This window comes from Gopherus flavomarginatus, chromosome 6, assembly GCF_025201925.1.
Source record: "Gopherus flavomarginatus isolate rGopFla2 chromosome 6, rGopFla2.mat.asm, whole genome shotgun sequence".
Lineage (NCBI taxonomy): Eukaryota > Metazoa > Chordata > Testudines > Testudinidae > Gopherus > Gopherus flavomarginatus.
This window is the reverse complement of record NC_066622.1, coordinates 49492174-49517522: the sequence shown is the minus strand read 5'-3', so window position 1 is coordinate 49517522 and position 25349 is coordinate 49492174. Positions and strand designations below refer to the sequence as shown.

Genomic DNA, 25349 nt, shown 5'->3' with positions numbered 1-25349 from the left:
GCCCCAAAGCTGGATGCCTGCCCACTCAGGCTACTTCCCACCTGCTTGCTCTGTTCCCAAGGTGCCGCTGCTTCCCTGCCCCTTCTGCATCAGCTGCCTCCTTGCTGATCAGCAGGGAAGTGCAGTGCCATGCCTGGCCCTGGAGTGCCACAGCAGCAGACATTCCCTGCCCATGGATCAGTAGCAGGGCCGGATCAACTTTTCGTGGGCTGAGCACCAAACATATTTGTGGGCCCCTCCAGAGAATGATTGTAAAAGGGGCCGGGGTAAAAGCACAGTGGGGCAGGAGCTAGGGTTGGTCTCTGGAGCAAGGAAGGGCTCAGGGGTAAACTGCAAGCGCAGCAGGGCTGGGGAAAGGGGTAAACAGGATCTGCCCCTGCCCACATAGAGCGGGTACCTATCTGGTTCTACCCCATTCTCTTTGTCTCTCTCTGCACTGAGGGGCCCCTCCTCCCACAGCAGGAGGACAGGTTCTCTTCCAGCTCTCTGGGGTGGGTGTTGGGAGTGGGAGAAGCAGAGGATAATGTGGTTCCTCCTATAACCAGACATTTGGTTTCCAGTCAGCACTGCTAACTTGACACTCAGGTCCCGTTTTCTACTGGAGTTTCCAGTCTAAAACTGGATACCTGGCAACAGGGCTGCCAGAAAAGCCTAAGGTGGGGAGAGGGGCGAGCAATCATTTTTAAAAGTAAGAGGGCTAAGCCTTAAAGGTGGGGGGAAGTGGTGGGTGGGCTAGGGAGTGGAGAGGAGCTAGTGTGCAGGGCCGTGTCTGCTGTACTGCCCAGGTAGGTTGGAGACTGTGGGGGAATCAGCTGACACAGTATGCAGGGCCGGTGCAAGGATATTTTGCACCCTAGGTGAAACTTCCACCTTGCGCTCCCATCCCCCAAGCATCACTTATTATACATTTTCAAAAAAGAACACAGTGGAGTCACATCTTACGCGGGGGTTAGGTTCTAAGGTCAGCACGTAAGAGGAAAATCGCATATAGTGAAAGTTGCCATAAACTACAGTATACATTAGAACAGGAGTCCTCGACCGACGGCACACACGGCAAAGGAGGCATGAGAGCTGCTTTTTTTTTTTTAAATGGCAGGCTGCGGGTCCCAGCCGCCGCTGAGCCTGCTGCCAGCCTGGGGTTCCGTTCACTCAGCTGCCAGCCGGAGTCCCATCCGGCAACTCCACTCAGCCTCCTGCCGTTCACCCAGGCCGGAACCCCAGATTGTCAGTGTGCTGAGCAGGGCAGGTGGCCGGGACCCCAGCTGGCAAGAGCCAGCCCACTGCTGGCCCTGCTCAGCCTGCTGCCAGTTGAGTGAACAGAACCCCAGGTTGGCAGCAGTCTCAGCGGCAGCCGGGACCCGCAGCCTGCCATTAAAAAAAAATAGGCTTGCATGCCACCTTTGGCATGCGTGCTGTAGGTTGAGGACCCCTATTCTAGTGTATACTGTACTTTATGGTAATTCACTATAGATGATTTTCCTCTTACGTGGTGACTTCAGAACCTAACCCCCATATAAGATGTGACTACACTGTAGTGTAAAAAAAATTGGGGGGCACCGCTTTTTGGCACCCCCAAATCTTGGGGCCCTAGGCAGTCACCTAGTTCTCCTAGTGGTTACACCAGACCAGACAGTATCCCCAGCCCAGGTGATGTGACAGCCAGTGGTGGATTTAGAGTTAGTGGGGGCCCCCCAGCCCTGTGCTCAGCTTCATTTTTGGGGCTCCTTCTTGGGACCCAGCTAGAAAAAGAACATTCTCTCTTATCCCCCGCTGCCCCTGTTTTTCATTCTTTTTTTCTTCCTCCTCCCCCCATAAGTAATAGCAAGTAAATGAAAATAAAGTGAAGTACCTTGATTGTTCTTGTAGTATAACTTATTTTTCTACAGACCACTTGAAAATCACGGAGGGTCTCGACAGACCATTTAATGATTTTTCCAAATACTGTAAAAAAATGTTTGGATGCGGGGTCTGGCCAGGAGCTAGGGTGAGGGAAGGGGCTGCTGCTCAGGGTTGGGGCAGGAGGTTGGGGTGTGGAGCGCTTAAGTGGGGCAGCTTCTGTTTGGTTCTCAGGATGAGGGTGGGGATGTGGGGGCGGGGGTGCAGGTTTCAGGGCAGGGGCTGGGGGGGCATGAGGAGGTGCAGGGGGCTGGGTGTGCGGGGGGGTGCAGGAGTCAGGGCAGGGGGATGGGGTGTTTGAGGGGGTGCAGGAGTCAGGGCAGGGGGATAGGATGTTTGAGGGGGTGCAGGAGTCAGGGCAGGGGCTAGGGGTGTGGGTGGAGGTGGAGGTGGGGGTGCTCACGCAGGGGGCTGGAGGGGGTATGCCCCAATTCCAGCCCCTTCCCCAAGGCCTCACCCCTGCCTCTTCTCCTCCTCCCCCCCAAAGCTGTGAGCGTGCTGAGGCTTCCTCCTGCCCCACCCCTCCTGGTGGCAAGCAGCTGATCAGCGGCAGGGAGTGGGGGAGGGAACAAGCACGCTGGGGAAAGAGGTGGGGGAGGAGCCAGGCTGCTGCCAGCAACATCAAGCTTCTTTGACCCCCCAGGAGAGAGCGGGGAACGGAGAAGAGCAGGCTGGGGCCCCTTTCAATCGTGGGCCCGGCGTAGGGTGACCAGACAGCAAGTGTGAAAAAAATCAGTACAGGGGTAATGGGGGCCTATATAAGAAAAAGCCTCAAAAATCAGGACTGTCCCTATAAAATCGGGACATCTGGTCACCCTAGCCCAGCGCCAGTGGCACCATTGTAAATCTGGTATTGATCAGCAGGACACAGATTCTCAACCTGGCAACCAAGTCACTGTGGGAGGGGAGTAAATGGGACCAGAATGGGGTGGTGTGTGGGGGGAGATAAAGAGAGACAAAATATTTCAGGCCACGAGATCCAGTTCAGCAAAGTTCTGAAGCACATGCTTAACTTTAAGCTTGGATTTCAGTGGAACTTGCTTAACTTTAAGCACGTGCTTAAGCGCTCTAAGGAATCAGGACCTGAAGGAAAGACATCCTGTGCCTGCTGTCGCATTCAGGATCCTCCACATCAGTTACACCCTCCCTTTCACCAGCTAGAGGCGCTGCTCCCCAATGCTCACTTGTCATTGGCCAGGGGCTAGTAACCGATACAGTGTCCTGGGGCAGTGTCCAACCGGCTCAATATACCAGACCCAGACTTTCTAACTCCTTGGGATATTGTTCTGCTCAGTCTTGTCTGCTCTCACCTGAGGTCCGAATGTGAATGGAGAATACCTGGAGGAATCATTTTGAAAGAACACGTGCATTTCTCTCCTAGGGGACAGGGAATTACATAGCAGTGACCTGTGATCTCACCCCTCAGCCATCTAGGCTGTCCGCTAAAGACGCTGGGCCTCACCCTGCTCAGGGGGAGCTTGGTTGTAGATATCCATGGAAGCAGGGTCAAGCCAATCTGGGTTCCAAGGCAAAGGAAATTTCAGGACTGGCTGCTAAAGGAAGGCACATCAAGGAGTTTTCTGCATTGCTGGAGCTCTCTGGAGGACATCAGTCAGGCCAAGAAGTCAGTGGCAAAACTCTCATTGAGGTCAAATCATGCCCACCCACTTTCTGAACCCAGATCAGGGCAGTGCCTGCCAATCGCAACAGGAGATTGATAAAAGGCCCCTCCTCCCCAGGGGAGGAGTGACCCTGCCAGTTTGCACTGTCTCTATGCCAGTTTCACTTGCCTTCACTGTATTGACCCAGAGCCGCATTCCAGCCTGTCCCTGTAGCACTCTCATACCTGCAACATCGGAGTGCCTTCCAGACATGCCCGGAGCCACAGATACTCACATCCATCTCCTGTCTGCGCTGCATGAAGAGCAGCTCCCTGCCCTGGGCAGGGCACATTCCCGGTTTCCAGCACCTCCCCATTGGGGTAAGCTAAGTGAAGCTGAATCCAGTCTGTTATCAGTAGGGCTGAAAGGGCCAGCAGGGTCCCAGCAGAAGGAATAAGTGACATATTAAAACCAATATCATAAATCTGAGGTCATTGATCATGCTGGTGAGGACAGGTTCCCACGGGGGAGCGGAGAAGTGATCTGCTTCCAGCCCCTGACAGCTGAGGGAAACAGGGAAAGGGGGTAGGGTGGGAATGCCATTCCTGCACCCGAGGGCCCCCTCCCCTCAGCAACTGTGGCTGGGCTCCAGCTCCCACTGCCACACCCAGGTGCAGAGCCTCAGATAAGGCATCCCTGAGTGGGATAGCTATGCTACAGCTTGCAGGGACTCTGTCCCTTCTGTATCTGCTGACTCCAGGCTGGAGCACAAGGAGACACCTAGGGCTTGTCTACATGAGCACAGGCAGGAAAATTAACCTGTGGCCTGGTCTACACTAAAAAGTTAGCTCAACCCAGCTGTGTTGCTCATGGATGCGAAAAATCCACATCCTTATGTGGTGTAGTTAAGCCAACCTAACCCCTGGTGTAGACAGCGTAGACACTTTCAAAGTGAATTAAACTAAACCAAATTAAGGCCATTATAATTCTGAATTACACAGGAATTTAATGCGGTTTAACAAATCCACTTCAAATTCACCCATTTAGTTAATTCAGATTAATTTTCCAGGACGTTCCTGTGTAGACAAGCTGTTAGTGGTGACAACAGGCTGAACAAGCTGGGGACAGGAGTGCCACAGAGAAGCACAGGTGTCCAGCAGCCCCCATACAGAATCCCCCCGAGATCTGTCTTCCTGTCCGTCCATTCCCATACACATCCACCTCTCAGTCCACCCAGCCCCGCACACTCCCCTAAATCCATTGCTACAGCTAACAAAGTGGAAAGCAGCAGCACAGCTGATACAGAATACACACAGAGTGGCAAATGCTTCGTGAATAAAGAGCCATGTCAGGGCTGGTCTAGGGTTACTCAGCCCTGCCTCAGCGCAAGGGGCTGGACTTGACAGCCACTCGAGGTCCCTTCCAGTCCAACACTGCTAGGAGTCTATGCCCTTAACCTAAATCCCTGAGGCAATGAAAGAGCTGCCCACTGGGCCATACTGCCGTTTGTCCCAATGTAACTCCACTGATCTCATTACACTGGATCTGGCCTGCTCTGTGTGATGGAGAATCAAGGATTTGGAGGGCATGTGGGACCTCCTGTCTGGGGAGGAAGCAGATGGGGACACCCAGGGAAGGAGCTCCAGTCCCTATTACATCCCCTGAGACGTTATCACTTCATGAGAACATTAGCATCTCCACTAGAGCTGGGGAGCTGGAGCTGCTTGCTCAGGATCTGATCCACAGGCCACTGCACTCAATGAAGTCTCCTGGAGCTAGAGCCACATAGGGACCTAGCCTGGCCACGCGTAGTGCTGCAATGCTCAACTGCTGCCCAGTGAACTCCTCCATCGCCAGGCATTGTACAAAGAGAGTCAAGTGCCCAACGAAGGGCTTCCCAGAAGCTAGCCAGGAGTGAAATGTCCAGGTGAGACCCAAAGGGAACGCCCCGCTCATGACTCTGTCGGCATCTCCAGCGTGGGGTGCTGAACGGTGACATCTGGCCATAAACGGTTTGGCTCATATTCACCGGTGGTGGGAGCTTTGGGGATTTGACCAGCAGGAATTTAGGCACCCCCAGGCTTGTATGAGAGCTGAGCAGGGGTTTGGAGACTCTCAATAGTGGTGAAGTCTCTTTCTGGATGAGGCCCTCAGCCAAAGGGAGAGATCCTGACTGCCACAGCCTGAGACCAACTCTGGACCAGTGCTAGCCACATTTGATGGTGCTTGGTGAATGGTAATCACGGCCGTGCATCAGCTGTGGGGGTCATCCTGGGGCCCCAGAGCAGGGAGTTAATTGCTGGCTAGCCCCCAGGCATGGTCCATCCAGGCCCTGGCACAGCATGTGCAGCCAGGGAGCTGAGCTTGCCAAGTGGCTTGTGACCTGTTTACTTCAGCCCGGCCGCACCTCCTGCTGGGATGGAGACAACGGAAATCGGCTCCTCCTCTACCAAGATCCATCGGGCTTTGCAGCAAAGTTTGTTAGTGAGTTCCTCTCCCCACTCTGTCTAGCAGAGTGTGATGTGGAGCCTTGCCCATCTCTGGGGGTGACCTATGCACCAAGAGCAAGACGCCCCTTCCCTTGGCACCTGGGTGAGGGTCCTTTCTCCCAGAAAGCCCTGGAAGAGGGGAGGGGCTGGTATCAGTTGCTTCTCATCCTACATCCCTTTGAGCAGCGGTCGCCTTACACTAGAACTGCTGGGGATGTGTGTGCTGGTCAGATAGGGTCCTGGGAAGGGGATGTGTGATGGCGGGTGTTATAAGGAGGATCCTTTTCCTTCTGGTCCATCCTCAAAGCACAAGTAGTTAGCAGGCCCTCTAGCTAGGCCTCAGCTGCCCTTATGGGTCTCTTCACTGAGATCTCAGAGGCCAAGTCACCCAGGGCTTGTGTCCCATGTGGCTAGTTCTGATGGTGGCCCAGGGGAGTCAAGAGTCAGGGTGGTGATGTTGAAGAAAGCTCCCCCACTTCTGATCCCTCTGGCTCCTGCATGTCCCCTTTTCCTCACAGCCAGTCTGAATGCTGGCCCAGCACTGGTCAGGGGCTCCAGATCCACAATGGGTTCAGGAGCTATGTGCAGCTCAAACTAGGACTAAGGGCTTCCTCCTTATTGGTGAGTTCAGGCTCTCTGCTGCCATCATTACAAGGCGGAGAGACTTGTCCCCATGCCCCAGTGCCAGGGATTTAGTGAGGATGGAGAGCAGTAGTGGTGATGCGGACGGACTGTGTGTGTGGATCTAGGAGGGGGTGGTAGAAGGGAAGTCTCCAGGGAAGCACACACAGTAGGAAGTGTGTGGGGGACGGGTACTATGCCTTGGTGTATGTGTCTGGAAGGTGGGTTTAGTGCAGGGGTGCGGTACAGCACAGCACTAGAGGTTCTCCGGAATGGCACACAGGGCGGGGTGCTCCCTGGCACAGCCCTTGGGCCACAGAGGTGCTCTGAAGCAATGCCCAGGGAAGGGATGCCCCCAGTCACTCCTAGGGCAGGGCTGCAGGCGGTAGGTGACCCTGGTTCACCTCCCTGCTGGCATCATTCCCTGGGCATCACTCCCTCTTTTCCTGGAATTCTCCTTCCACAACTCATTTGCTCCTGTCCTTGCAGCAGGCTCAGCCCGGCCGCTCAGTGATGGTTACACAGCCCCCTATCCCCACCCCTGCGGCACTGGTGAAGAGACAGGTAGGAAGGCCCAGCGCACCAGGCCTTACACCCTGAGCATCCTGCTTCACACATAGCCACTGTCTGGAGACCTGCCAGATCCCTGCGCCCTATGTTCCATCTCTTCAGGGCCATGGTGGTGCCCCAGAATTGTGGGGACACTGGATCACCACAGCCACTGTGCCTCCTGCTCTGACCCCACCAACTGGCCCAGAGTCAGTGGGGCGTTATTAGTGCAGACACCAGGACAGGGAGAGAAGTACTAGCCCAGGAGGTGGGGGGCAAGGCAAAAATCACAGCCTGAGGCAGCCCAGGTTCAAGGGGCCAGGAGACAAAGAAAGAGCGTATGGTACAAATGGCCAGTCTGAGCTGAGCCATGCCCCCATGTGAGCCAGAACTTCACACCAGCTTGTAACTAGGGTAAACCCTGCTGGGAGGGCTGGAAGGACACAACCCAGCCAGGCTGGATGAGTTGGAAACACACGGTAAGCTTAGCAAGCATGGAGACCGGCTGATTGCTGTTTGATTATATGTTTTCTCTGCGATGGCTGTGTCCCAAATAAACTGCCCTGTGAAAGCTAGTCAACCTAGTGCTTAATTTGTGCAAGGGCTGAACCAGCACCTCTGGGCCTGGCGATTCAGAGGCCCGGCGCTCTTGGCCTGGCTGTTCAGAGCCCTGGTGTCTCCAGGCCTGGCAGTTAGGAACCCTAGTGCCCTTGGGCCCGGCCTGTCAATTATGAAAGTAAAACAAAAAACAGCTTGAGCCCTGGCCCCTCTCTCATTACAAATCAAGCACTGATAAACTCTTCAGACCCACAGGTGTGGACTCAGGTCAAGAACCGAGAGACTTGATTTTTGTTTTTGACTCTGGGTCAAACTGAACACTGTGATTCATTTGAATCAAACAATTTTTTCTTCCAGGTCCCCGCCCCCCAGCAAAAAACGAAAAAATAAAAAGCCATTTGGGCAGGGGCGGCTCCAGGCCCCAGCACGCCAAGCGCGTGCTTGGGGCGGTATGCATTTGGGCAGGGGCGGCTCCAGGCCCCAGCACGCCAAGCGCGTGCTTGGGGTGGTATGCCGCGGGGGGCACTCTGCTGGTCGCTGGGAGGGCAGCAGGCAGGGTGCCTTCGGTGGCATGCCTGCAGAAGGTCCGCTGGTCCCGCAGCTTTGGTGGACCTTCGGTGGAGCCGCGGGACCAGAGGTGTCATAAACAGATAGTTAAGGGTTAATGTCTCTTTTACCTGTAAAGGGTTACAAGCAGTGAACCTGGACCACCTGACCAGAGGATCAATCAGAAGACAAGATACTTTCAAATCTCGGTGGAGGGAAGTCTTTGTTTGTGTGTTTTCTTTGTCTGTTGTTCTCTCTGGATTCTGAGACGTACCTACAGGCTCTCTAATTTTCTATTCAAATAGTGAGTATAAGTACAAAGGCGGTTTAGTCCTTTTTGATTGCTTTCTTTATTTGCAAATGTGTATTTTGCTGGAATGATTTTAATGTGTATTTATGCTGGGGGGAAGGCTCTCTAGTTTCTACAAGCTGAAATACCCTGTAACATTTACCATCTAAATTACAGAGACAACTTTTACTTTTTTTCTTTCTTTTTATTAAAAGTTTTCTTTCTAAGACCGGATTGATTTTTTCCCCTTGTTGAGGCTCAAGGGAATTGAGTCTGTACTCACCAGGGAATTGGTGGGAGACAGGGAGAGAGAAGGGAGGGGGGAAGGTGGAATCCCTTTGTTTTAGATTCATGGAGCTTGAATCTGTATTACCTTTTGGGGAGGGGGAAAGAGGAGGGGGCAAGGTGCACTCCTCTCTGTTTTTAAATTCAAGGAGTTTGAATCACAGTGATCTTCCAGGGTAACCCAGGGAGGGAAAGCTTGGGAGAGGCAACGGTGGGGGGAAAGGGTTTACTTTCCTTGTGTAAGATCCAGGGGGTCTGGGTCTTGGGGTCCTCTGAGAAGGTTTTGGGGGGACCAGAGTTTACCAGGTACTGCAAGTCCTGGTTGGTGGCAGCACTACAAGATCTAAGCTGGTAATTAAGCTTAGGGGGATTCATGCTGGTACCCCGTCTTTTGGACGCTAAGGTTCAGAGTGGGGATTTATACCATAACAAGAGGACCCTCCGCAGGCATGCCTGTGGGAGGTCCACCGGAGCTGCGAGAACGGCGAGCGGCAGAGCGACCCCCGCGGCATGACACCATGCTTGGGGCGGTGAAGTGTCTAGAGCCGCCCCTGCATTTGGGTCAAATCTATGCAGCATTTCCACTTGCCGGGGCTGGTTCCAAAACAAAAGCATCGAGACTTTTTTGGGGGACGCTTGAATGAAGCTTTGACATTTTTTAAGAAAAAAAAAGTTTCCTGTTTTTTTTATTTGGCCAAAAGGATTCACTGAACTTGACCTGAATTCACAAATAGTTTGTGTCACAGATTCACAAGTTGTGCCCCCTCTTGGCCCATACGGTCCCAGAGGGGATCCCCATTCAGTGTGGCAGCCCTTCAAGGGTTCACTCTCTCTCAGGGGTTAAGCCCCTCTGTCTCCTGGAACTGTACCTCTCTGAGCCTTAGCACACGTCTCTCGGCGTAGGCCCCCTCAGGGAGTCCACGTGCTCTGGACACCCAGGGCCTCCACTCCCAGAGGGAATAATGCAACCCTGTTCGCTAGACCAGAGTGACTCTCAGGCAGTGTAACAAAGAACGGTTTATGGAGCATCTGAACATAGCATAGGAAACTCTCCAGACCTCAGGGCTGGCCTCCCTCAGCACAGCACATTTAAGTCTCCCCTGCATCCGGGTGGGCGCTGCCTGCTCTCTCTCCAGTCCTGAGACCCTGCGCTTTCCAGCCAGGCATCCGATATCACCAGCCCCAACAGCTCCTCCCCTGTCCTTTGCCTTCGTCCCAGGTAAACAGGTTGCTGGGGCTCCTGTCTTCCATCCTTTGTTCCCCTCCGGCAGGAACTGGTTGGTCAGGTCACTGGGGTCCTCTCTCCTCAGCCCTTTGTCCTCCCACTGTCCAGAACGAGCAGACTGCCAACGTGGTGGGGGGGGCTCTTAGTCACCAGTTGTTAGGGCTCCCCCTCTCCAGGCCATTGTCTGGGGGGGTCCCAGCTGCCAGGTGAGGTCACACCTGGTCTTCTGCAAAAACCAACTCTCTCCCACCATCTTGTTAAACATGCAGCACACAGGGAAACTGAGGTACACACATGCTATTCATGTAAAACACTACAAAAATCCCCAATTTCATCACAATTTGTTCTCCGCAGAGCTGCATTTTGTAGGGAATTGAGTAATAGACTGAAAATGGCTGGGCAGCTCTTCTATGGTCTGACCTGCTGGGATAGTCAGCGAGTCTCAGGGCAACTGCAATCCAGACAGGTAATGGCTGGGAGTCTGCAACCTAAAGCAGCCTTGAGTTCTGACTCTGCCCAACAGGCTCACCAGGTCACCCAGTCTGATCCGTCACAGGCCAGCATCCCACCCTGCACCCGCATGCTAAACCAAGCAACCAGAACGAGCCCAAACTCTATAGACGATTCTGTACCACAGGCATAGAACAGGAGGAATGCTCCACTGCTGGCCTCCAATGTCCCAAGCAGATTGCCTGGGGGGCTGGGATGACCTGGCCACCCCAGAAAGCAAAGGGGGAGGAGGGGTGTAGGAAGCCAGAGAACAAGGCAGTTCTTATCAATGCCCCATCAGTATTTCAAGTCCCCCCACATGTATTCCCTTTTGTCGCTTTCTCCTTAAGCTCTCCATACTCTGCACACACAGTCTTTATGCAGAGGCCTTGGTTTACGCCCAACCGCCAGTACATTCAGTACCTTCCTCTCCAGCACAGTACAGCTCCCGGTGCCCTGGTCTTGGGCTGTTTCCTACAGCACTTCATTACAGCTCACCACCTGTACTGCTACTTCTCCATCTGGGTCTAAGGCTGAGCTGGTCAGACTTATATAGGGCCCAGGCTTCTCCCACTCACAGCAACCTCTGCAGGGCCTGGGCGTGGATTAAAGCCATCCTCCCCCCACCCCGCCCTGGGGTTTAACTCTCCATAGTTCAGCCACCTACAGCTACCTAGGCATTATTTTGTTCACCTCTGAGACAGTTCACTCTGTCACTCCCCACTATCAGTGGAGTGTGACCCCTCCCCCTGCAGTGAGACCCCTCCACTCTCATGCAGTGTGACCCCTCCCCCTGCAGTGAGACTAGGGTGACCAGATGTCCCAATTTTATAGGAATAGCCCTGATTTTTGGGTCTTTTTCTTATATAGGTTCCTATTACCCCCCCACCCCTATTTTTCACATTTGCTGTCTGGTCACCCTAAGTGAGACCCCAACCCCCTCAGTGACCCCTGCTATCAGTGCAGTGTGACCCCCCCTCTCGTGACTCCTGCTATCGGTACAGTGTGACCCCCTATACCCTGCGGTGACCCCTCTCCCTGCAGTGACTCCTGCAAACAAATGTGATACAGGGCAGATCCAGATTCTGCTCTTTGAAGATTCAGGATTCTTTGGTACATGGGACAGTGCAAAGCCTGGGGAGGGGGAGGGGGACTGACTCCTAGAGGCTCACACTAAATCGTCTGCCCTGTACCACAGCAACCCTGCCAGCGGGAGCAGGGTAACAGGGGTAAGGGAGTGGAGGAGTGGGCAAGCTGCAGCTACAACCCTCTGTCTGTTTGTGTGTGTGGGGAGGGGAGTTGGGGGGTAAGTTCAAGCAATGTGAAAACATCAGAGCCCCATGCCCTCGGGGAGCACATACTGCCCTGCTGCTCCAGCCCAGGGGAGAGCGGGGGCCTCGGAGGTCGGGGTGCTACCTGCAGCCCCCATGTGCTTTGCACCCCAGTGCCCGCTGGATCCGAACTGCAGGGGTTACCCTTTCCTGGGGTGTCCTGAGTGGAGGGCGGCGAGAGGCTCAGGAGCAATGAGCAGTGGGCCCTGGCACAGTTGCAGTCCTGCTCAGGGAATTAAATGGCATCTAGTCAAACATTTCAGACAGAGAGTCACAGGGGGCCCAATCCTGCCCAACTGCCCCCTACCCACCCGGCTGCCTTCCCCCAAGGCACCTCATGGCGGTCCCATCCCCTCCTGCAGCCTGGCCCTGCACGGAATCTCTGGGCAATAACTCTTGGGCGCGGCCCTCGGGGTGAGCAGGGCAATGGGGCCATCCAGTGGCCAGCTGGGTGAATCCCAAAGCCTGTTACAGTACAGTGATTGCTGGGCAGCCCTAGCGTGACCAGATCACCACACTAAAATATCAGGACACATTGGGGTGCCATCAGCCCCGCCCACAGTCCACCCCCCGCTCCTCCCCTACTCTGCCCCAGGTCCTGCCCCCTCCCCACTCGCCCCCCCACACCCTTCCTCATCCCCTGGTCTGCTGCTGGCTTGTTGCATCCCTCCTCAGTCCCCCAACCACTGCTCATCTCCCCGCCTGCGTGCTCGCCCGCCTGCTGCTTGCCTCTTCACCCACCACTCACCCCTACAGTGCCAACTTCCCCTCTGCCGGGTGGGTGCTCGCCCACCCGCCACCTCTTCCTGCCCCTGCCCCTCCCTTGCCCCGCCCCCATTCCACCCCCTCCCCCCAAGTCCCCACCCCTGCCCTGTCTCTTCTTTACCTCCTCCCCTGTGCGCGCCACACCCCACTCCTCCGCGTCCCTCCTGGAAAGCACTAAGTGCTGCAAAATTGCTGTTACTCAGCGGGAAGCGCGGGGGGGGGGGAGCAGGGATGCAGCGCGCCGGTCAGCGCCTCCCTCCCGCTCGCCTCCTTACCTGAATATCGGGACAAATGGTGTCCCAATCGTACATTGATCAGGACGCAGGACAAAAGGTTAAATGTCAGGACAGTCCCGATTTTATTGGGACACCTGGTCACCCTAGGTAGCCCATGCAGCCTGGGGCAGGGAGGCAGATCTCCCCACCACTGCTTCCATGGTGCTATGGGGACCCGCAGCCATCAGCCCTGCCTAGGGTTCCTCGGGCCGTCGCCCTCCCAGCACAGACTAGCCACTGATACATGCTGCTTGGGGGCTGCTGGGCCCTTCCCACATATTGGGCAAGCTGCAGTGTGGGGTGTGTGGGACCTGAGCTGGTCGCTGTGGCAGTGGACCAGTGCCCAGGCAGGCTGCATGCCAGAGAGGTGCAGGCCATGCTGGCCTCTCAGTGCAGCTAAGGAGTTGCTGATAGACACCGTAGGAATGCCCTCACTCCTCTGCATGCCATGGAAGTCCGATCCCTTGGCAGAGGAGGCAGGAGCCTTGCTCCCAGTCCCGGGGTGTCAAATACAGAGCAGGCGCTGAATTCTGCTGCATGCTCCCAGCTCTGCTCAGAATCAGCAAAGAGAGTTGGGAGGGGGTTTCACTTCGTGACAGTGCATGTTCGGAGGTGCGGTGCTGCAGGGACTGGTGGAGAGGATGCACCCCGCCACACACTGTGGTGCTAGGGGGCACTGTGCTGCAGGGAGTGCTGTGATTGATTCTGAGTCACTACTGACCCCAGATCAGTACTAGGTAGAGCTGCAGGGAAGGGGACGGGGTGGAGACTCAGCAGAGGGCTTGCACCCCTACAGGGTGTATGTGTGTATAGACAGCTGAAACCCTGCAGCAGTCTCCCACCCCTCAAAGACTGCAGCATGGGGTCCCACCTGCACTTGGCTAGCCTGGGGCCAGGGCTCCTTTCCCTCTTCTAGAGGACACAAGAAGAGGTGGAGGGGGCACTGCCACGTTCTCCCACCCCTGGGTGCACCTGGGCAGTCTCAGCCCTGGTGCTGTGTGTCGCCCAGCCCCAGCTGCCCACACTGCCCAGTTGTGCTGGGATTCTGCAACTAGGGTGGCCAGATGAGAGGGAGGAAATATTGGGATACATGGGGGTGGAGGCGTCCGCCGGCAGAAGGTTAAAAAAAAAAAAGCCAAGTGCTGCCGGTGGAGCGAAATATTGGGACAAACACCTAAATATCAGGACGGTCCTGATTTTATTGGGACGTCTGGTCATCCTATCTGCAATGGGGGGGAGAGGGGGAGGGCACGGCCACTAAACGGAAGCCAGTCCCCCTCCCCAGCGTCTGCCTCTCTCTCTGCCTGCAGCTGAGGGAGGGAGCTGGGCCCTGGCTGAAACCAGATGGCAACCCAGGCCCCCAGCTCAGCAGCAGTGTACTGTGGCTTCCAGCAGTGATCTGCGTGCACTACAGTCCTGGCCACAAGGTGGCGGCAAACACCCCCTAGACCAGCAGTTCTCAAACTTTTGTACTGGTGACTCCTTTCACACAGCAAGCCTCTGAGTGCGACCCCTCCCTTATAAATTAAAAACACTTTTTAATATACTTAACGCCATTATAAATGCTGGAGGAAAAGCAAGGTTTGGGGCGGAGGCTGACAGCTTGTGACCCCCCATGTAATAACCTTGCAACCCCCTGAGGGGTCCCACCCCCCCCAGTTTGAAACCCCCTACCCTAGACCCGAACTTCCTCCGGCTGGGTAATGGCTGGCATCTTAGGGTGTTTTTCCTTCCTCTGCAGCATGGGGCATGGACACGGTCTGGGGTTCACCTGGGCACGGCTCACCTAAGCCATTCCCTTGAGCACTGAGGGCCCCTCGGTCCCACCTGGCTCCTGAGGCCTGGCATCCTTTGGGCTGGCTAGAGTCACTGGGCTCAGGACGGGGTAGCGGGGTGGGAGCCAATGGCCAGTGGCAGACGGGTGCTTAGACTGGAGCAAGGAATGGTCCCCTAGGCTCTCTGAGCCCTCTGCACTAGTGTGCCCCGTTCAGCTGGCTGGCGAGCCCCTGCCCCAGGCCTTGCCCTGCCCTCCTGGCCACTTGTCTGGGCCCAGCCAGGCCTTTCCACCCCTCCCGTGAGGAGACCCACTCGGCTCTGGGGCTCCTGCCCCTGCCTGTCTCTGCCTCTCGTGGCATTGCTTGGTCTCTAAATCAGGTTATCTGCAGGGCAAGCCCCAGTCTCACACCCATCACCTGCCAGCCTGGTAACGGGGCAGGGGTTGAGCCCAGTGCCCTTAAAGGGACAGTTACCCTGTGACAAGCTCTAGTGTGAGGGGACAATTCAGATGGGCGACAGGATTGGGCCCCCATCCAGCCACTGGGTTTACTCCCTTCGCCATCCCCCATCTCTCCCGCTTCACTGCCCTGACACCCCACAGCAGTGCCACCCAGCCGCCTGCCTGGGAGCAAAGCACCAGACGAAGGCCAGGGGATGACTTGCCATGCAGCTAACCTCATGGCACCCATGCAGGCCTAGCAGTTGCCCTCTGCCGGGGACTCCCTGTGGTCATCCTGCCATTGCCAGGCATGTCAGCGTGCTGCTGGGAAAGGCGGGGGAGGGGGCACGTTCCTAGCACGGGGCTGGGGCAGTAACCCTAAGAGAAGAGGTGACACTCCCCCCCCGCCATTCCCTGCTGCCCAGTTGCCCCTATCACTATGCAAGAACCCCAACTCATCTGCACACTGGCTCCGGGAGTGTCTCCGATCCGAGGCCTGACCTAGCCCTCGGTGTTTCGTTGACAACACTGGACAAAACGGCAGCCCCATGGTTTTTTGGCTGGAACAGAGTTACCTTGAATCAGGGCTGTGTGTGCAGCTCACTGAACAGCAGCGTCGCTGAAGCTCGCCTGACTGCACTCTCCATTGCCTCGGCTCCACCCACATGGTTACAGCAAATGAGCGCTGATGGGGCCAGGCCCAGACAGTGATTGCCCTGGGATCCCCAAGCAGAGGAGGCCTAACCCACCTCCCTGTGCACCAGGGCCCTTAGAACAGACACTTGCAGGCTGGGCTGACACCAATGTGTCTCCCCTGTGACCTAGGGACCAATGTAAGGTGACCAGATGTCCCAATTTTATAGGGACAGTCTCGATTTTGGGGTCTTTTTCTTATATAGGCTCCTATTACCCTCCACCTCTGTCCCGATTTTTCACATTTGCTGTCTGGTCACCCTAGACCAATATCTTCATCGCACTTACTCACTGCACTGTGCAGTCACTCTGCAGCAATCACAGACTGGGCTTCTGCTGCTGTGCGCCCACTGTACCACAGAGAGCATGTGCCCGCTGAGCTACCAACCTGCTCACATACATGCATGAGAGACAGGAACTGGCGGAGCAGGGCAACCCAGCAGCAGCCATTTCAGAGGAAAGTGAAAGAAAGCCCCTAGTGGAAAATGATGGAATAACCTGTCCATAGGGGCAGTTCCTTCCTGACTTGCCTTAGGTCATAGTTTGTTTATGCCCTGAAACATGCAGCTTTAAAAACTGTCTAGATGCTTGAGTCTCTCCATGATAACTCTGGGTGTTTTCATTCTCTATATAAATGCCTCAGCCTTAAAAAAAAAACTACTTTGCTGGTGGCCATAGTGATACCTTGTAGCAGTGAGTTCCGCTGGTTAATTTTGCATGCTGAACAAATAACGATTTCCTTGTGTCCATTTTCAGTCTGCTCAGATGAAAGGCCTACCTTATGCTCATCTCAACCCCTGAAGGGGATAAACATAAACTCCTTAGATCTGCCTTTGGCCGCACGGGAAGTGGCTGAGCGCATTGGTTTCTATGGAGGCGGTCATGTCATACAGTAATTCACAAGCGAGTGACTTCTTTCCTTCCAGGGTGTGGCTCCCCACTGATCTGTGGGTGCTGTATGTCCCATTCTGTGCCTGAGCCACAGTGGGCGTGAGTCTTTAGCATGGGTTTGGCATGTGCGCTGCAGTCATGCACACATGTAGTTCTGCAGGACCTCAGTTCACTCCATGCTGGGTCCATTCCATTAGCTCCCAGTGTCAAGAACACACGGAACCCAGGGAGGTTTTGCTTTTCCTTTATTGTTATTTAAAAAGGGGAGGGTGTTTGTTTCCTTTTCAAATAAAAATCTAATTTAACCATATAATTTAAAATCAACCTCAAGCCCTATCACATGGTACAGCCACGCGGCTCCTTGGCCAGCGCCTCACTCCCCTTTCACAGGCTGGGAATGTGCTAGCGAAGGGACAGGGGATGGGAGGCCAGCGCTGGCAGGGGAGGCTCAGCCCGACCCCTGGAGGAGGGTCCTGAATGCAAAGTGAGACTGAAACCAGCTTTACCCCTTACGCTGCAGCCTGCTGAGCCGCCTCATAGACAGAGCGATGGAGAGGGACCGCTGTACCAACCTGCCGTCACCCAGCTAACCTGATCTGTGCCCTCCCACCTCTTAATGGGCAGGCAGGGGCACACGCGCCTTGTGCAATGACCCACTGAGCACGGCCAAGCTGGGAGAAGCAGAGAGCCTTGGTTGTGGTTATAAGATGCCCCATACCTCCCTTGCCGTGCCAGCCGGGCACAGCAACTTGAGCTCTCCAATACCACAGAGCCACCACGTAACCAAGACTGGCACAATCATGGGAGTGGTGCTGGTGCTGAGCCCTCCCTGGGAGGCAAGTAGCACCCACTGATTGCAGCACCTGCCCGTGCCGGACTGGCGCTCAGCACCTCGCAGGATCAGGCCCTTATAAAGCTGACTAAAACCATCCTTTATCTTTGCAACTGTCTAGCCCTCCCCACTCTTCAGGAGGGCCCTAATCCACAGCCCATGGAGACCCTCCATGGGCTACTGCTCACAGCCTGGAGGAGATGGTTTAACACCAGCACAATGACATCTGGAGATGTCCCCTAGTAGCCAATATCACAGTGGCCACCAGCCTATTGGACTGGCTGAATGGCCAGATCTCGCCGTCAGTTCTCTGTGGCATAGGCAGATCATCTGGTACAGTGGTCCCTCTCCATTGACTACATAGCATATATACACTATACAGAGCTACTGAAAGCAACACCTACTCATATACAGTATTGACACAAAGCTGTCCAGCTTCCTCCACCCCGATACAAAAATACGTCTCTGAATTACTTCATTTGCACTTAGTCAATCCCAAGAAATGGTGGGTTGCTTAATTTCACTTGCAATCACAGTGCTGCTGAAAATACCCTGGCCCACCCCTTACCCCTACCCCCCGCCCAATTCATATGGTGCCCGTCACGCAGCAAACGGAGACTGGGAGGTAGCCGCTCATTTTTCGGTGTGACCCAGAGGTTCCTGGGCATATGGCGCCTAGAGGCATGAGGAGTGATGTGGGCAGGTGGGCAGCTGGTAGGCACTGCAGGCTGGCAGGAAGTCATACAGTGTTAGCTCCTCCCCACTGATCGCCCTTGTCTGCCCCCAGCCAGCAGGGCTGCCCCTCCCCCCCTCAAGGACATGAATGGGTTTTGTTCCAGCTCAGCGACCCTCCTCTGTTTGGCCAGACCCGAGAGAGAGCCCTTGTTGGGGCCCCGGAGAGCAGGGAGTGGATGTGCCTTGGTTTGGGATGCCCCTGAGTTACAGCAGCCACAAACAGCCCCCAGTACCCATGGGTGCCCTGGTTCCTGAGCCAGGGAGTGACACTGCAGCCAGGCCCTGGGAGGCCTCGTGCAGGAACCTCATATGCCCCACCACAGCATCAGCACCACAAGCCTGCATGTGACTGTATACCCAAGAAGGCAGCTAGGTCACCCTGCTGCCCCCCCAGCTCTAGCTTCAGGCTGGGGGAGCCAACTTTGCCGGGCAGGACAGCAGGAGAGTCCCTTGGGGAAGCACCCCACCCCTGGAGAGGTCCGAAGTGAATTGCCAGAGAAGCCCAGGCACCTGGGCGAGGTCCATAAAAACCTGCTGCAGTTCTCCTAGCTGAACTTCAGCATCCACTCCCCTCAGTGGGGTGCCCATTCTGGAGCCCCACTAGGGTTCTCTGCCAGCCAACACAGATACAACACTGCTGGGGCTGCTGCCTTCACCCCTCCATGAATGACCCTCACATGCCCAGGCAGCCTGCCCCGTTAGGCCAGGATTGAGAGAAAGACCCAGTGCGAACACAGGCCCAGCCCCTCACTAGCCGGGTGACGAGCTGTGACTCTGCAGGGTTTTTCCCTTTAACTACAATCCAGGTGCCCCTACTGGTTCACTTTCCAGCCCAGCCCAGTAACAGTCAGTACAACCAGGGCCCTGCTGCCGGGACTACTCAGGTTCATACAGGAGAGGCTCTCCCTCTAGGCATGGGTGGCAAGTCTGTAGAAATTTTGGTGGTGCCCAGAACCCGCCCCCCCAACTCCACCCCCTCAAACTCTGCCCCCACCTGCCTAAGGCTCTGGGCGGAGTTTCGGGGGGGGAGGTCTGAGGTGCAGGTTGTGGGCTGGGGATTAGGGTGCAGGAGGGATGCAGGCTTTGGGAAGTAGTTTGGGTGCTGGGTGCAGGCTCTGGGCTGGGGCAGGGAGTGGGTGTGCAGGAGGGAGTGAGGGCTGCAGGCTTTGGGACGGAGTTTGGGTGCAGGCTATGGGCTGGTGGTGGGGGTGTAGGAAGGGGTGAGGGGTGCAGGAAGGGGTGAAGTGCGCAGGCTCTGGGAGGGAGTTTGGGTGCTGGGTGCAGGCTCTGGGCTGGGGCAGGGGTGGGTGTGCAGGAGGGGGTGAGGGGTACAGGCTTTGAGATGGAGTTTGGGTGCAGGATCTGGGCTGGGGGTGGGGGTGTAGGAAGGGGGAGGTGGTGCACGCTGGGGCAGAGGATCAGGGTGCAGGGGAATGAGGGTTGGGGCTGAGGATGAGGGGTTCATGATGCGGGGGAGCTCAAGGCTGGGGCAGAGGATTAGGGTGCAGGGGGATGAGGGCTCTAGCTGGGGATGAGGGGTTCATGATGCGGGGGGACGAGGGCTCAGGGCTGGGGCTGAGGATTAGGGTGCAGGGGGATGAGGGTTGGGGCTGAGGATGAGGGGTTCATGATGCAGGAGGGGGCTCAGGGCTGGGGCAGAGGATTAGGGTGCGGGGGGATGAGTGCTCTCGCTGGGGCTGAGGATTAGGGTGCAGGGGGATGAGGGGTTCATGATGCGGGGGCACTCAGGGCTAGGGCAGAGGATCAAGGTGTGGGGGGATGAGGGCTGGGGCTGAAGATGAGGGGTTCATGCTACGGGGGGGGCTCAGGGCTGGGGCAGAGGATTAGGGTGCAGGGGGTGAGGGCTCTGGCTGGGGCTGAGGGGTTTGGGGCGTTGGAGAGGCTCAGGGCTAGGGCAGGGTAAGGGCAGCCTGCCTTGCCATTAGTAATGACAGGCACTAGGACCCTGGGGCAGCAGACAGCAGTTCTGCCAGGAGCTGCTCTCTAGCAGCCGGAGCAGGCAGGGGAGAGGCGCACGCTGCTCTCTGTTGGGCAGGGACGTGGCGGGCCATGGGCGAGGGGGAGACCCGCGGGGCCGGGGCCCGATCCAGGCAGGGCCAGGGGAGAGACCCAGCTCCAAATATTGCTGGAGCAGGGTCCCCAGCCCTGAATATTCCTGGAGCCCGAGCACTGCTAACATATATAACCTGCAGCCTATGCCTCTAGGGAAATCAAAACCATCACATGGCTCCCACGGTGCTAGGGGCAGCGCAGTCAAACTCTCACTAGTGGTTAGGGCAGGAGACCCCCTCACTGCCTGGGGACCACCTCCTCTACAGCAAGCTAGGGAGCTCTGCAGGTTTCTCACTCCAAGGCCCCAAGAACAGCTCCTGCCATGGGTCTGTGAGGAGGCCACATCCACAGTGGCTTCTTCTGCCCACATCCTGCCCCTCAGCCAGACAGACCGTGAGGGAGAGGGGCCCATGACCATAGCATGTGGAGAGGGCTGGGAGCCATATTTGGTTTGGGCTGAAGTCTGATGGGACTGCAGGTCAGAGAGGTGGAAAAGACCTGTCCAAAGGGGTGCAGAAGATATTAAACTGGTGCACGCTGCCAGCCCCCCAGGTCTGGCTTCACCCCAGCCAACTGGCAGGGTGGGAGGACAAGAGGAGAGGCCCATGGTGAACTGATGCTCCTCATGCCCACCACAAGCAGTAACGAGGGAGCATCCCAAATTAAAGACAGCAGCCAACCAAACATGATTTCGCTGGACCCTCCCAGCTCTGACATGGTCTGCAGAGGATGGGCACCCTATGGAACCCACTAACTGCAAGGTCAGTAACACAATAACAATAGTGTGTGTGTGTGTACACATATACAATATAAATTAATGCAGATTCTCCTAAACTATTTCGATTAGCAGCAAATCAAGTTTTAGGGATTGTTTAGTTTCTATACAGGCTCAATGGCAGGGCCACAATTTCCAGTACACACTGCCAGCTCTCAGGGGGGCACCATCTGCCAGCCAATGGGGAGGGCCCTCCTTAGAAGGGGGGAACGGTCTCTCAGTGCTGTGGGGCAGGGAACTGCTCCAGGCAGTGGGCAAGGCCCCCCTGTAATAGCAGCTGGGGTGGGCATATTAGGGCTGGCATCGGAACCTCCACCTACATAGGCCAAGGTGAGACACGCTGAGGCCCTGCTCCCCCCAGTGCAGGGATTCCTGCCCCTCAATTGACCCCAAATGCCACTCTCCTTGGCAGGTGTGAGATCATGGCTGCAGGCTTAGCACAACTCTGAAGCCACCGCACAGAGAATGGGACCTGCCCACCCCCAACAAAAAAAGGGGGTTCTGAAGAGCGTGTCTGGCCTTGTGCCCCAGCAGGGAAAAAGAAACTGAGGCACAAGGCAGGACAGCACTACACCCCACCCCATTTCATTTTTTTTTCGTTGACGAGCTGCTCCCTGACAGGACATGCCCTCTGTCTGTGTCACTTCCCACTTGGCAGCACTCGCTTCCTGTTTGTTGCGCCCCTGAAACAATTCTCTGCCCGTCTCGCTGGTGCCACCATCCGTGGGCTTCTGGCTGCTCCACATGTGCATGGAGCTGCTCTGTCTCACGGCCAGCCCCCCAGTGAGGTAGGGAAGTAGCAGCCCCATTTTAAAGATGGGAAAACTGAGGCAAGCTCACCTAGCCGGACAAGGGCAGAGCAGGGAATAGAGCCCACTCCCATGCTACAGCCATTAGACCTGCTTCTGCTCCTTCTGGCACTCGAAGCTCCTCAGCTGGACTGGCCCAGCTTAGCTGTGCCCACCCCCCAGCTGGGGGATTGCTTGGCCCCCCCATGCTACATTTATTAGCTGCGAAGGTCTGGCTCACCTGTGCTGGGGAAATCCCAGTAGTGCCGCAGGGCCCCGGGCATGTCCCTGGCTCAGCAGCGGTGAGGACCGGGTCACTGGACAGTACTAGCAGCAGGACAGGGGCAGGGGAGCATGGCTCAGACAGCCCCAGCTCCCAGGGTGTGGGGTGGGGGTGGGAGGGCGCTTCCTGCTGCCCTCTAGTGGCTACCCCCACTCTTGGCGCTGCCCATTGCCCAGTCGCTGATGATGAAGCTGAGACTCATGACCATGAAGAGCACGCCGAGGCCCGCGAAGCCGGCAGCCTGCAAGGGAGGAGACAGGGGGCAGCAGACATGAGCCCCAGGGCAGGCTCAGCCCACTGGGCACAACTCCAGACATCTAACCCCACCCACGTGCGCCGACAGACACAGAGCTCCGCCCCCAACCTTGCCCACCGCAACCCCTCAGACACACAGCTCAACTCTCAGCCTCGCCCACCTGTGCTCCCCAGACACACAGCTCCAACCTCGACCCAGCCCACCTCTGCCTCTCAGACACACTGTTCCGCCCCCAACCCTACCCACGCATGCCCCTCAGACACACACTTCTGCCCCAGACCACGCCCACCTCTGGCCCTCAGACACACAGCTCTACCTTCTACCCTGCCCACCCGTGACCCTCAGACACACTGGACTGCCCCCGCTCCACCCACCTGTACCCCTGAGACACACAGCTCCACCGCCAGCCCCGCCCACCCATGCCCCCCAGACCCACTGCTCCTACGAGCCCACCCTCCTGTGCCCAACAGACACAGAGCTTCGCCCCCGACCCCACCCATCTACACCATTCAGACACACAGGTCGCCCCTCAACCAAGCCCACCTGCACCTCTCAGACACAAAGCTCTGCCCCACTCTGCCCACCTGTGCCCTTCAGACACACAGCTCCACCCCCAATCCTGCCCAGCTGTGCCCCTCAGATACACAGCTCTGCATTGGACCCCACACACCTGTGCTGCTCAGACACACTGCTCCGCTCCCAACCCCAGCCACCTGTGCCCCTCACCCTAAGATACAAAGCTTCGCCCCCACCCACCTGTGCCACACAGACGCACAGCTCCGCCCTCGACCCCACCTATCTGTGCACTCAGACACACAGCTCCGCCTTCTACCCAGCCCACGTGCAGCCCTCAGACACACAGCTCTGCCCCCAACCCTGCCCACCTGTGCCCCTCAGACACACATCTCTGCCTTCGACCTCCCCCATCCATGACCCTCAGACACACAGGACTGGTCCCGCCCCAACACACTGGTGCCCCTCAGACACACAGCTCACCCCCGACTTTGCCCACCAGTGACCCTCAGACACACAGCCCTGCCCTCGACCCAGCCCACCCATGCCCCCATGCACACATCTCTGCCTTTGATCATGCCCTCCCATGCCCCTCAGACACCCAGTTCCCCCCAGCCCTGCCAACCTGTACCCCGAAACACACAGATCCACCCCTTACGCTGCTCACCTGTGCCCCTGAGACACAGAGCTCCGCTGCTGACTCTGCCCACCTGTTGCCCTCAGACACACAGCTTCGCCCTCGACCCCACCCACCTGCATCCCCAAAAACACAGCTCCACCCCTGACACCGCCCCATGTGCCCCTCGGACACACAGTTCCCCCCGACCTTGCCCACCTGTACCCCTGAGACACACAGTTCCATCGCCAGCCCCGCCCACCTATGCCCCTCATACAGCTCTGCCCCGACTCTGCCCACCTGTGCCTGTCAGACACACAGCTCTGCCCTCGACCCAGCCCACCTGTGGGAGGGAACTCAGGGCTGGGGCAGGGGGTTGGGTTGCACGAGGTGAGGGCTCTGGCTGGGGGTGCAGGCTGTGGGGTGGGGCCGGGGATGAGAGGTTTGGGGTGTGGGAGGTTGCTCAGGACTTGGGCAGGGGATTAGGACAGAGGGTTGGTGTGGGGGGGGGGGGAGGGCTCTGGCTGGTGGTGCAGGCTCTGGGGTGGGACCAGGGATGAGGGGTTTGGAGTGTGGGAGGGTGCTCAGGGCTTGGGCAGGGGATTGGGGTGCGGCGGGTTGAGGGCTCCAGTTTGTGTGTCTCAGGGGTACAGGTGGGTGGAGTTGAGGGCTCTGGGGTTGGGCTGGGGTGAGGGGGTTGGGGTGCATGAGGGGGCTCCGGGCTAGGGCAGAGGGTTGGGGTGTGGGGGGGTGAAGGCTCCATCTGGGGGTGTGGGCCCTGGGGTGGGGCTGGGGATCAGGGATTTGGAGTGCAGCAGGGGGCTCCGGACTGGGGAAGAGAGTTAGGGAACAGGGGGGTGAGGGCTCTGGCTGGGGGTGCAGGTTCTGGGGTGGGGCCGGGGATGAGGGATTTGGGGCACAGGCTGCCCTAAGGAGAGAAGACTGGACCGTCCCCAGCCCTCTCTTGCCTCAGCAGCCCAGGGCCAGAGGAGAGACGCCTCTCCCTGCTGCACACCTGCATGGCCCTTAATAGCCTGCTGCGCGGCTGTGCAGTTTAGAGAGAACTTAGGTTCTATCCCCAGCTCTAGGAGGGGAGTGGTTAGTGGTGATGGTCTCAGATTCAGGACTCCTGGGTTGTATCCATGTGACATCTGAGGAGCCTCCCATGCTATAAATGCGACCTCCTTGCTTCTAAAGAGAGAGCCGCCCCTAGAAGTTCCCCCTAAAATTGTGCCCTCCCATACACACAGAAGGGAGGACTCTGGAAATTAAGGCCCATATTTTCAGAATATTGATGGCCATTAATGTTGGGTGACTGACTTGAAACACACTGTCAGGGAGGCATGACCTCAGCCATGCCGATTGCCCGGCTGGTTCTATGCCCTCTCAGCGGGGCGTCAGTGCCCAGCACCCCTGAGAGTCGGGCAGGAGGCCTCTGGAGGGGGACCCAAAAGCAGAGTCAATTCTGGCCCAGGGCCACCGTCTTCAGTGCCCATTAGTGGCACGATTCCCCCCGACAGTCAGCTTGGCTGGAGAGGACGTACCAGGATCTTGGGGGTGGACTTCGGGGGCTCCTTGTCTTTGGGCACGATGCGGATGTAGAAGATGGCCGGGAAGATGAAGATGAGGCAGGGGGCTGATGTGGCACCTGGAGAACAACAGGAGAGAATGGGTACAGGGGTGCAGGGGAGCAGCCAGTAGTGCCCAGTGTTATAATTTAGTGGCTTTTTCTTTAGGTTTTTTTGGGGGGAGGCAAATTA

The 25349-nt window shown here is 56.9% G+C and overlaps 1 protein-coding gene across 3 annotated transcripts in view; it reads right to left on the bottom strand.

Annotated features, from left to right (window-relative positions):
- SLC38A3 (solute carrier family 38 member 3) overlaps positions 1–25349 on the bottom strand; it is a 98547-nt gene that overhangs the window by 5621 nt on the left and 67577 nt on the right. For 2 of the 3 annotated variants that reach the window (XM_050958693.1, XM_050958695.1), the window contains 2 exons: positions 25134–25237; positions 20265–22445 (listed from right to left, as the gene is read on the bottom strand). In XM_050958693.1, the coding sequence (XP_050814650.1) occupies positions 22341–22445; positions 25134–25237 (209 nt within the window). In that variant the 3' untranslated portion in view covers positions 20265–22340. Of the gene's footprint in view, positions 1–20264; positions 22446–25133; positions 25238–25349 lie in introns of those variants that run through there. The other variant, XR_007775094.1, reaches the window with a different exon arrangement.